The following is a 13517-nucleotide window of genomic DNA, read 5'->3' as shown; positions in this document are numbered from 1 at the left end:
GGGAAAACTCTGAAAGCACTCACGTGAGAAAAAGATTCAAGATCATAAGGGCAACAGCCAAACCTAATTCAAGGAATAACAGAAAAGACCATGGTGGGGACTTTTAATATGAGCTATGACAGTCCCATAATTTAGGGATGACCACAAACCTTTCTTTGCCCTTACTGATTATAATTTTCATTTTAAAACAATCGGTTTTTTTAAGGTCAAGAAGTTCAGCTTGAAACCCCTGTGCTTCATTTGCTTAAATTTGTATGGCTCACAACAACCACCAGCAATCCAGCCCCAGCCTGAAAAGACTACACTCAGATTGTCTGAGCCGTGACACTGAAAACACTCTGTGCGCTTGAAATAATCCCCACTGGAGAAAAACACACTTGACACAGTAACAGCAGGTAGGTAAACAAGCTCACTCTTTTAGCAATTTCAGCCATTCCAGATCTACAACCTAACAGCATAATTCAGGTATGCACTCAGCTCGTGCCTCTCAAGCGCACGCTAAATCTCTGCTCTCTTCTCAGGCACACAGAATCAGACAAACCCAAGGTTTTTCCCCTTTAACTGTTACTAGTGCGTGTAAATGAAAGAACTTCTTGCATGAAGTATTGCAACTGAGTTCACTAAGGTTGAGGCGTTTGTCTTGAATCTTTATTTTATGGGTAAGAAGCACATTTGTAGTACTTTTGCAGTGTCCTGTAATAAGTTACAAGACAAGACAATATACTTATTTTGTTTCAGGCTTATATTATTATTATTATATACTTTATTAAGCACACTGGTTACCAGGTTAGACCTGTGTTGGACCCCTGTTTGCCTTTAGAACTGCATTAATCCTTTGTGGCATAGTTTGAATAAGGTTCCTCAAACATTCCTCAGAGACTTTGATCCGTTTTAACATGACGGCATCTCGCAGTTGCTGTAGATTTGTCAGCTGCACATTCATGATGTGAACCTCCCATTCACCAGATCCGAAAGGTGCACTGTTGAATTGACATGTGGCGACATTTGGCATTTGCGAAGTGAATTTATTGTCATGTCGAAGAAACCACTTGGAGATGATTTGAGCTTTGTGCCGTCAGATGATGGGTACACTGTAGTCATGAAGGGATGGAGGTGGTCAGTGTTTAAATGATGATCATGTAGTACAACAGGGCCCAGTGTATGTCAAGAAAATATCCCCCATACACCATCACAGCACCACCAAAAGCCTGAACCATTCATACAAGGTTGGATGGATGCTTTCATGTGGTCTATGACTCTACCATCCAAATTTCACAAGACACCAAATCACAGCACAGTTTTTTAGTGAAGTTAGTTTCTTTTCCCACAAAATTTCCAATACTTAGCCTTAAAGTCATAAGGCAAAAGTCACAACCACAATAACAGATTTCTTCCTTAATAGCAGTTTGATTTAATTATCATTAACACCGGACCCTTTGATCACCAAACATCTGTTCACTGATAGGATATTAACGCTCTTAGATTTGTATGAAATGAGGTCTGATGCTGATGATAAAGGTTTAAATGAGTCTAATCACTCTAAAAATGTGCTTCTTCTGAAACACTCCTTAATGTCCTTGAAAGAAGGAAGACAAAGTGTACTGCTCCTAAATTTATATGCAGTTACCAACAGAATCAACTCACCTGTACTGTATTGTTTCTGATGTGGTTGAAGCTCTTAGTTTGGTCATAAGAATTCGAACTATATTGAAGAGGAAAACAAAGTTTATCTAGAAGAAGAAGACATAAGGAAATTATTACTTTAAAATGCTGTGCTAATGACTTATATTATACAGAGGGGAAAATATCAGACAGCTCAGTCAGTGTTGAGCTGGGAGAGAAGAAGTAACACTCGTCACAGCATATAATCTTCCTTAACAAGACAGTGATTAATCATATTACATGTTGCTAAGGACTTACATAAGCACAAACATTTATGTGAAATCAATTTCTTATTTTCAGAAGTCTTTTGTTTGGAAACCCTTAAGACTACAGTTCTGTGCAAAAGTCATGAGTCATCCCTCATTTCTTTATATTTAGCTTCAAAGGAGTCAGAAGTTTTTCTTTGGACATTGAGTCCTTTTTAATTAATTTTCAGTCCAGTCCTTGCACCTGACCATTTTCAGTGGGATGCTTTTTGTTTGTCAGTTCACTTAATGCTGACCACTGGCCATATGTAAAAACATGAAGCTGTGTCCTGCTTTGGGGCTGTATTTTTCATATGGAATCAAAAATGCAGAAAAGTGAAATTAATTGATATTGATTAACTATGTAATATCATATCTAAAGCATCTGATTGGCAACAGCTTGGGGTTTTTTTGTATTTCAAACAATCTATATACTAAAGTCTTACCTGGATAGAAAAACACAGTGGAATACTATTAGTCATGGATTGGCCTCCACAGAGCTGAGACCACAACATTGTTGAAAAAGTGTAGGATCATCTTCATGGAGAACAGAACAAAACACAACATCCAAAGAAAAGCTTTTGATGTCCTTCAAAGAAGCCTAATTCTGAAGACTACTTAAAGAAATTACAAAAAAAGCTTGTCTAAGAGAGTCCAGACTGTCCTGAAGAATACTTGAAAGTCAATATGTTGGTATGACCAGCTGGTCGTGCTGCCTTTGAAGCTTGCTGGTATTGTAAAAGTTCTTTTTCGAGCCTGAAGGCTGCTTAAAGGAATTGCTGGAAAGCTTGCCGAAGAGAGCTCAGGCTGTGTTGAAGAATAAAGGTGGTCACACCAAAAATGTTCCATGTTTGCACATTTCAATAAATGGCTGCACAAAATATTCAAAAGTGAGGGGCTCAGTACTTTTGCACTGTACTGCTTTTGTGACTTTCTAATCTAGTCACTGCATAGAAATGCAAAAAAAAAAAAATCAGTATAGGGCAGATTTTCTATGTTAATTAGCAAATAATGTCAAATTAATGGCAATAAATTTACAGTCCGTTTTCTTTGTTGTAGCTCACCAAAAGCACAAGAATAACAGGTCCCTGGTAAATGTAGTCCATGTATTTTCCAGGTTCTTTACCAAACCAGCATCTGTTGACAGGAAAAGAAGAAGAAACGTACCGTTAATTAAAGAAATTATCCAGAAAACATTCTAATTATGTGGCCACAAATTATTAGGGGATTTCTTACTGTTCATTTTCATAATACAGCTTTCCTATGGCCCAAGCCACAATTATAGGACACGGAATACCTGGAGTAACAAGGAAGAGTCGTGTAAGTGGAAATAAAATAAAACGTATTTGGTAAACAGATTTTTTTTTTCATGGAATTGAAGAAAGAAGGTCAGAATAATAAAGACAAAAATCAAAGATTGTTTTTTTTTTTCTTTGCTTTTCGGTTTTTGTTTTGTTACATGCACAGCCATGGGGAGGGGGAGGGGATAACAAACTAACACGCTTCAACTACAAAGAATCAAGTTAAAACAGAACATGCTCCAATTTTTACTGCCCTCAAGGGTTATAGAGTAACGGCAACAGTAGCATAATCTCTGCCAAAAGGGGCTTCAGAGTCATACCATATAACTCATGAATCACAACTGCTTCCCCTAGTCCAGCATGTAATGTATATCTGGAAAAAGTTTTGATGTTGATGCTTTGACAAAGTAAATAGAAGGTTTTTCACATATAAAACAAACAACATGCACGTTCAAATCAAAACAATCTTTTTTAACTGCTTTAATAAAACAAAAAAGGACCAGTTCACCATACCTCTAAAATCAGTCACTGCTGAATAAAGGCCATGCGTTAACGTGTCAAATCAGCGTGTTAGGTGCCAGGCCTGACAAAGTAAGACCAAGTGTGCTTGAATAGGCTGAGATTTCTTATAAAAAGCATTGACCTCTCCAGAAAAGAGCAACTGCACTGACCGTATCAATCAAACGCGAATGCAATCACCGTTCAGAGCATACTAATTTTATTAGCTGTCTTCAGACTGTTTTTCATCAAATTTTTCGTTACATGTAACATATAACAGCTTTGCAGGAGGAAAATGTCCACAAATCGGACGAAATGTTCGTAAATCTGAAAAGTATCAGTAAAATCACTTTAAATAAAACACACATCAAAAGCAGTTTTGATCCCAGCTCATCAGACCTGTGGTAGCGGACAGATTTCATGCGCCCCACTTCTATCACCTCCTAATGAAATTAATTAGAAGCCTCTCCAAATGAAACCCAATGAGAAAGCACCTGCAATAACCCCATTTAAAATAAAGCATATATTATATTGTACATACTCTATGATTGTTAATATGAAATTAACGACTTAAATGGATAATACTTTATATATAGAGGTGGAGTGGATGAGTGGACCTGCAAATAGGAACTACTCTGCTAATCTAATCTTTTTGAGACAAGCTGCCAGTACTTACTATTATATTCTTATTAAAATCATATTAGAGAATTAAAAATCTGATGAATATGTGTGAGATCTTTTTTTTTATTTCTATTTCACTACTACCTCACCGACAGACCACAGTACGTCAGGCTGAAGGACATCACGTCTGACACTGTGGTCAGCAGCACAGGAGCACCACAGGGAACTGTGCTGTCCCCTCTTCTCTTCACCCTGTACACCTCTGACTTCTGCTACAACTCTGAATTATGCCATATTCAGAAGTTTGCAGATGACACGGCCATCATGGGGTGTATCTGGGATGATCAGGAAGAGGAGTACAGAAGTCTGGTGAGGAACTTTGTCGCATGGAGTCACACAAACCACCTGCAACTCAACACCTCAAAGACTAAGGAACTGGTTGTGGACTTCGGGAGGTCCAGAGAAGGTCCACTGCCGGTTCAGATAGAGGGGGAGGAGGTGGAGGTGGTCAACAAGTACAAGTACCTCGGGCTGTGGGTGGACAATAAACTGGACTGGTCATGCAACACAGAGCACCTGTATAAAAAAGCCCAAAGCCGACTGTACTTCCTCAGGAGGCTGAGGTCTTTTAACATCTGCAGGAAGCTCCTGAGGATGTTTTACCAGTCGGTGGTTGCTGGAGTACTTTTCTATGCTGTGGTGTGCTGGGGGAGCAGCACAGCAAAGAGGGACTCATCCAGGCTGGAGAAACTGATCAGGAAGGCTAGCTCTGTGGTCGGCATGAAGCTGGACACTCTGGTGACAGTGGCAGAGAAGAGGACCTTAAAGAAACTGATGGACATTATGGACAATGCCAGGCATCCTCTGCACACGGCCATAAACAATCAGAAGAGTCTGTTCAGTGACAGGTTGCTTCTCCCCAAGACAAGAACTAACAGACTTAAAACTCCTTTGTCCCACACGCCATCAAACTGTTTAACTCCTCTCTGGAGGGGAGAGGGAGGGGAAACAGGAGGACAAAGGAGGGGGGAACAACTAAGCTGTAGTGCCTCTTCACCTCACTGTACAATACCTTGTGCAATACTTTTTGTAAATAGTCAACAGTGCAATAGACTCAATACTTGAAATGTGCAATTCACTTGTATTTTTTATTCCTATTTATTCTATTTATCCCCTTTGTATATTTTATTTATATTTGTCTCTGTATTTATATATATATATATATATATATATATATATATATATATATATATATATATGTGTGTGTGTGTGTGTGTGTGTGTGTGTATGTATATGTATATATATATATATATATATATATATATATATATATATATATATATATAAATAACAATTCTGTAACTGTAACTTCGGTCGTTGCTGTGCTTTTTGGAAGTCGAATTTCCCAGAGGAACCCACCCGAGGGATTAATAAAGTTCTATCTTATCTTATCTTATCTTCAAAGCTAACATTAGCTTCCCAATAATATCATCCATCTGTCATTCACCGTCATCTACTCTCTACATCTGCTGATAAGACTTCATATTTTAATCTTGTGCTCACAAAGCTCCATTAACTCATTTTCTCATGACCTAGTTTGAAGTAAAGTATGAGGGGTTTTTTCTTTCTGCTGAGCACACTATGTCCATTACATAAACAGAAGGAGAAAATCTCAGTGTTTCCGGGAAGCATGCGAGCAGAATACTTTGTGTATTTCTGTCCCTGATGATGTTGGCTCTGTACAGCATATAATATGCTTGATTTGTCAGTCAAGGTGAGATCATTTATAGGGTCATGATGGGATATCTGCTGTATATTCAGGACTCAAAGTCAAGCACGCTGCATGCCGGTTCTTTCATTAAATTAAAGTCTTATCTCGGATATGAACCACTAAAGAGTTTCCCTCCTCTTCACTGGAGAAGTGATTGTACTCTCGGGCACATGTTCAGTTCAAACAATAACGCCTGATAACAGTGTTTTGTCACAACCTGGTTTTCAATTAATGCAAGAAAAGTGAAATTCTCCTTTTGAGTATATGTATTGTTTGACAAACTGTTCTTTTTCTAATTTTGAGCACATTCACCAGTCACTCTGTTAGTTACAGCTTGCTAGCGCCATGTTGGATCCAATTTTGCCTTTAAAACTGCCTTAATATTTCATGGCATAGATCGAACAAGGTTGAATTCCTCAAAGCCTTTGGTTCATACTGACATAACAGCATCAAACACACAACAAAACCAAACGTGTGCCATAGTCAGCTCTACAGAAGACAAGCGAGTATTAAAGGAGTGACGTTTTGATCACAGGGAGAGAAAAGAAAGAGCGCTAACGTCACTCAGAGAAAGATAAGAAAGGCGGGACAGGAGATGAAGAACAGAGGTTAGATTTAAAGGTAAGGACTGCTCAGTAGTGTTTGATAAATTGGATATGCAAGTTTTCAAATTTTTTAATCAGGTATGTACAGGTCTGTAAATGCGACATGTTTTTTTTTTTTTCATATTGTGAAACATGCTGCAAAACAAACTGAGCAAGACTAACTGTGCTATTTAACCTCCTAGGACCTGGCATCCACATATGTGGACATCACATTTTGGGTTATTTAGACCAAAATACAGTTTTGCTCTACAAGGGCCTGATATCCACTTATGAGGACATTATACTGCTACTGTTCTATCAAAATTTTAAATGAATATCCTCATATGCGGCTCTCATTTTTCATAAAAAGAAAAACAAGGTAAAAAAAAATGCATGCCGTGGAAGAGTTTAGGTCTTAGGAGGTTAAAGGTTGCATGAAAATACTCTGCAGGTTAGTGCAGGATAAACTGGTTAACTTGCTGCACTGTGGTGGATTTAGATCAGCTGATCACAGCCGCTACATTAAGAAAACCTACTGGAGCTCTCAATAGAAATTATTGTGAGCTGCGATTCTTTTTCCCCACGCTGAACCACAACTAATATTAGGGTTCCCTCACCTGCTGAATCCCACTTTAACCTCTTCGCTACTCATGTTCCTCGTTAGAGGCAAAGTTACCCTCTACAATGTAGGCAACAAAAAACAGAGCTATTTTTCATTTTCCTTCTTTTTTTCTGCTCATGTTCTCTTTAACTGATTCAAGCTGAGTACATTTAAGGATTATTTCAATTTACATAAAAATTGTATACTTATATACTAGTATTTTATCATCACATTGCCACCTCTGTTCATGCTGTTTCCACCATTCTGACAGTGCTGCAGAAAATATTGAGAGTCATTAGGCCAGACAACATTTTTCCAATCTTCTGTTGTACAATTTCGGTGAGCCTGTGTGAATTGGAGCCTCACTTTCCTGTTCTTAGCTGGCAGGAGTGGCGCCAAGTCTGATCTTCTGACGTGGCTGCAAGGTCTGAAGAGCTGTGCATTCAGAGATGCTCTTCTTGGTTGTAATGAGTGGTTACTGCTGCCTTTCCACTAGCTTGCAGCAGTCTTTCCATTCTCCTCTGACCTCTGATATCAAAGAGGTATTTTCACCCAGGGAACTGTTTTTTGTTTTGTTTTGTTTTTTTGTTTTTTTAATCGTTCTCTGTAAATTCTCAAGATGATTTATTAAAAAATCCCAGCTATGTTCAAAGTCGCTTAAATCACCTTTCTTCCCCATTCTGATGCTTGGTTTGAACTTCAGCAGGCCGTCTTGATCATGTCTACATGTTTAAATGCATGTGTGCCCTGGTTGCTGATTTAATGATTACCTGATTATGTATGTCCTTCAAGAATCAATAACACAAATAAATAAATATTTGACATTCGTACGAGCCGCTTTCCAATTTTTTTTCTGCTGTACTTTAATCTTCTAAAGAAATGTCTTATAACCTTATCAGCTAGTTTTTAGAGAGATCAGAGTATAGTAAAATGGAAAAAAAAAAACTTCTATAAATACAGTGACAGATTTTAATAACACAGTGGATAGAAATATCATTGCTGTGCCCTGTTTTTAGATTTATTCAAGGCCTTTGAAATGGTGCATTTTACACAATCCACTCATTTAAAAGTATTGGTTCATCAAAGGAAAGCTTATGTTCATTGTGTCCAAACAGATGATAGCTTGGCTTAAGGTAAAGGTAATGTCACCTAATAATACTTTGTCTTATTTTGTTTCATTTTACCATTTTATTAAACTAAAGTCTGTATATTCAGCCTGTTTATGCTTTGAATAGAGTTTATAAAGCACTATGGTTTTTCCATAGAGTATGAAATGTGTTTCATAAAAAAATGCCTTGAGCTGAATATAGCATGACAAATGCATTGATAACAATCATACTTACACCAGCCGATAAACAGGAAGACCCACTTTCTCAGCTTATCAGTTGAATATGTCATTACAATGGCTGTGTGAAGGTAGCATCCTTCAACAAACATCCAGAAAAAGTTTGTCACCACAAAGTAGTTGTATATAGTCGTTATTAAGCGACACCAAGGCTGAAAAAAAAGAATTCAGAAAAGATTTTAAAGACTTTGTATTGGTAAATTAACACCTCAGTGATACTTTCAAACCCCATAACACATCACTACTGTTACCTCATTGCTCTCATGGATATTGTGGTCAATCAGCTGAAGCAAAAACCACATAACATTCCTCAGTATAAAGGTGGTGATTAAGTTCCAGTGGATGATGTTTCGAAGACATCGTATGCTCCTAAAACAATAAGCCAAACGCAGACGGCTGATTAAGATGTTTTGAAAAACAAACTCAAGTCAGGTCAGTTTAATTACTGCATCTAGACCGTTTAAGCACACGACACATGAACCAACGTGCTATCACAGAAACAATACAAAATGATTTAAGAACAAGAAATAAAATATAATTATTTAAGCTACTAAATTAATGAAATTAATGAATGAAAATGGCACAATAAATTAAAACTACAGTAATTTGAGCTGAAAAGAAAAGCTAATAAGAAGATGTAGGTTTTCAGTTGGATTGGGTTACTGAGGAAAATGATCTAATCCAGAAACAGAGACAATTCCAAGGCTGCGACTAAGACTGCAGGGTGATCTGCACAAGCCAATTACTGTAAGACGTTAATCAGCGGACATAAGTGAGTAGGGCTGTGCGATATGACCAAAATCTCATATCCCAATATAAGAATTCTATCGTCCGATAACGATATAAATCACACAAATGTAACATTTTCTGTGAATCTCGGGCAGCTCATCTTGCCTTAAGTGTTTCCAGCTGCGCGTTGCGTACCTGGAGTCGAGTGTTTTAACCGATGCATGAAACTATACATTTTTAGGCATAAGTTGTAACAGCCGCTGTTTTCTTTGTGAGTATTTATTACACGGCGTGCTGCGGGGAAACGCCTGCTCTAACGTTTGAGTCTAAGGTTTATTTTTTAGCACCTGGTGGATCTTTTTTACTTCTCATCAGTAAATAATCTGCTCTTTCACGTGATTCAGCTTATTTTGAAAAGTCTCAACAGGATCTTGAGCTTTATTGTGAAAGGTTTATGTGGAACATAAACAAGCGGACACGCGATGGTGTTACCGTCATTGTTGCTAATGACAACGCATAAAAACAGGCGCTTGTCCGTCCACAGTGTGGTTATATTAAATATAAGAGAAAGAGAGAACTTTAAGAAATTAACATAGCCACTACAGTGACCATCAAAACCATAAAAAAAAATATTGCCGTAAACAGTTTATTTTGCGACACCACGAAACAAACGATAGCGTCAAATGAAACGATAGACGTTTTTATATCATCATCCGATATATATCGTTACATCATATGCCCTATTAGTGAGTGGCATGGGATGTAGGACTGTAAAATGTCTGATAGATAACCTGGAGCGAGCCCATTCAACCTCTTATATGTGAGCCACAATATTTTGAAATTCAACCTGTATGTCTCAGGAAGCCAGTGTTGCGTTTTAAGACAGGGCTAAATACGACTGTGCTTCTGACTGTGCTTCTGTGTACCTGTCAGAAGTCAGCATTTTGAACCAGTTGTACAATGCAGCATTAATTCTAAGAAGTGAGATCGTATGAAGAAAAAATTTAGAAAGCTGTCGCACAATGCAGGAGAACGACTTGGAAAGATAGAGGCAGTGTGGTTAAGGACAAAACTGATAGTGCTGAACAGGATCCTTCATCTGCTGGAGTAAGGAGAAATAAATAAAGCATTTGTTTCTCAAGGCCTTGACAGCCTCCTGATATGTGTTTAGAGAATGTCTTAAAATTTCACAAGGCACTTTTTTTCTGCTTCTTTTGTGCTCTCCTGCATCATTGTCTAAGTGTCAAAAGTTTAAAAGTAAAGGACAGTTTATTCACAGTGAGATGACATTATAGGCTGGAATATTGACAGAATAAGTTTATACTTGGGATGAAGCCGCTGCAATGGTTTGCCCGGTTATTGGCTTTTACACCTTTGATCAATTTTCTGGCAGTTCTGTAATTGCAGTCAGTGTGTGAAAACTGAGCCTTTTTTAGGCCAATCAATTTTTTCCAGTTGCCAGTTCCTGTTTGCAGGCAATTATTACGAGATTAGTTTCGAACTACATAAAACTTCATGATAAACTAAAAGTGTGCTAACTCTAAAAATGCATGTATAATGTTTGTGTGCTCAGATTTGACACAGTTATGACTCAGGGAACAGGCACTTTCATGCAAATTAGGGTTTTACTTTTTTTTAAAATGTAGACATCTTCAGCTTTAAAACACTGCTGAAAGTTAATCTTTGTACAAGATTTAGCACTGACTTATAGTTGCAGGTGATTCTTCAAATGCATTTCCCAAAATGGCCAAGAATAAATATATATGTGGAGAAATAGTTGCTGATTTCTCTGTGAAGTCTAGGGAGATTTAACCTCAGAAGACAATAACTATTTTAGTCTCCATGAAATAATCGGTATTTGCTTTCAGAAGCCCATATTGATCTAACCTCAGTACACAAAGTATCTCAGGATGCTGGTGTTTGCCCTCTTTTGTCATAACTGATATATCGTGTGTGTGTGTGTGTGTGTGTGTGTGTGTGTGTGTGTGTGTGTGTGTGTGTGTGTGTGTGTGTGTGTGTGTGTGTGTGTGTGTGTGTGTGTGTGTGTGTGTGTGTGTTGAAGCCAGGATATGAAAAGAGATACAACTTCAAACACAAGTGTTGGGAAACGCACATTAGGCCCTTCCATGCCTGAGTGCTCCATCGCGGCTGAGCTGCAGAGTTCTATTCATCTGACATAAGCAAGTTAATGATAAGCAGTGTGAGTATGATGTGGATTTCACTGATTGTCTTCCATGAGGTGCATACAGGACACGTTTCAAATATGCACTATTTTTGTACTTGCCTTAAGCACAAGAAGAGAATGAAGGCCACGACAAGAGCTCCCACAGAGATGCAATGGCCTAAGTAGTTGATGATCAGCGCTATTTTATAATGCATCGGATATTTTCTCTGAAAAGACAGCCCATGAATTACTTCTTTATTGTTACAGCTGCATAATAGAAACAAAGACAAAGCAATGTATAAACACAGTGGAAGAACCTATCTAGTGCATGCAGTTTAACAACAAGAGTGCCTTTTCCCTGCAAATTTTAGATGTTAATACATGTTCAGTGCACTAATAGGTCGTCACAAGTAATTACATGCTTAGGTCGTGACAATAGTAGAGGAACCAAGAGGCAGTGGCATGCAGAGTGCATTCAAAGCCAAGCTTTTACATTACTGATGCAAATAATCATTCATCTTTAATGAAGCAGTTAGCAAAGTATTCTATGCTTGAATGAAAGTAGGTTTTTTGTCTTTTAAACTGTTCCATTTGCAAACATTATTGAGAGACCTAATGATCCCAACATTGGTGGAGCAAATACGTTTCCCTTAGGCTGCAGTTAAATAATTTTAGTCCGAGATTTTTGAATTTGAATGATAACAAGAACATAATTTGTATGAGAGGGCTGTCTCTACATCATTTCAGCTGCTACTCAATCCAGGCTTCATTGTACTGAGATTTAACTATGATTATAAAAAGCAAATGTCATTGACATACTTCAGTCTTGGCTTAAAATTATCTAAGAATATAGAGCAAGACACAGAATCGGAGCCACAGTACGAGGTAATCAGGCCAAAACTTGCTACATACAGTGCATCGCTCCTGCAGTTTGTCCTCCGGCTTTGTTTACAAAGACACAGACAATACTGCTCAAAAAGAACATGTTTTAAAGTGGGGGGGGGGGGGGGGGGGGGTTTAACCGCACCGCATCATAAAGGGACATACGGTTCTGTTTGGTTCTTTTTCATTGTTGCATCCGATTGCAATTTTTCTGACGATGATGAGTGTTTTTCTGAAGAACTGCAGGATTTACTCCCGCCTGCAGTCACCTACCTTCTCCTCCAAAATGGGTTCACAGTTGGAGTAATTACTCTTCAGCGCCCATGTTCCGTTATCCATACATTCCCTGTAAGCGCTCCCTGCAAGAAAAGAGAAAACGGTAAAGCTTTGGCATTCTCGCAAACATATTGTTTTAAAATGCACGTTGAGCTATAAAGATAAATACAGATCTTGCATATTCATAATTCCAAAGCACTGCAATCAGCTAAGTCAAGAGCAGGCATAAACCAGTGATTTGCTGTTACAGTAAAGTGTTTTCCAAGTAGGTAAGCTAAACCATCCTTGTAATTTCTTCAGAGCTCAGTTCAAAGTTGAGCACTACTATCCGTCTGACTCTCACCCAGAATACCAATTTAGCAATACAAATTTTTATTCATAGGGGGAAATGCAAAGCCTCTTACTCTGTCAGTTTATTTGCATATCTCTTAAAACCCGCTCCCCATAATCAACTTTGAACTGCATTTTCCATTTTGAAGTTCTTCCTTGTGCATTCAGTGGGTTCTTGTTATCTCTTTAACACTAGGAAATGTATAGAGGGCAGGGGGGAACACAGCAGCATGTTTCTGCCTTTGTATTATTATGATGGCCAATTAAAGTATTCATTTAATCAATTTTATTCCTTTATTTAACTAATTTGTGCAGTTTTCCAAATCCATGCAATCATTAATGTAACTTATTATCCTGCAAGGTTTTGATATTGTCCTGAAAATAAGCATTGTTGAATGAATAAATGCATTCCTCTGAACGTTTAGAAAACTGATATCATACCCAACTGTAAACTGCAACATTCACATTAACCCATCTTAATTCAAACATTCTTGTCAACAACAAAATA

At 37.9% G+C, this 13517-nt stretch overlaps 1 protein-coding gene across 1 annotated transcript in view; it reads right to left on the bottom strand.

Annotated features, from left to right (window-relative positions):
* crhr2 (corticotropin releasing hormone receptor 2) overlaps window positions 1-13517 on the bottom strand; it is a 41173-nt gene that overhangs the window by 11048 nt on the left and 16608 nt on the right. The window contains exons 3-9 of the mRNA XM_085389147.1: window positions 12677-12762; window positions 11642-11748; window positions 8880-8997; window positions 8627-8780; window positions 3144-3204; window positions 2972-3044; window positions 1645-1730 (exon numbers count right to left, since the gene is read on the bottom strand). Coding sequence (XP_085245273.1) covers window positions 1645-1730; window positions 2972-3044; window positions 3144-3204; window positions 8627-8780; window positions 8880-8997; window positions 11642-11748; window positions 12677-12762 — 685 coding nt within the window. The remainder of the gene's footprint in view (window positions 1-1644; window positions 1731-2971; window positions 3045-3143; window positions 3205-8626; window positions 8781-8879; window positions 8998-11641; window positions 11749-12676; window positions 12763-13517) is intronic.

Source organism: Rhamphochromis longiceps, linkage group LG18 (genome assembly GCF_057381845.1).
Source record: "Rhamphochromis longiceps isolate RC_006_pf linkage group LG18, R_longiceps_female_GT1.1, whole genome shotgun sequence".
NCBI lineage: Eukaryota > Metazoa > Chordata > Actinopteri > Cichliformes > Cichlidae > Rhamphochromis > Rhamphochromis longiceps.
This window is presented reverse-complemented; position numbering and strand designations above follow the sequence as displayed.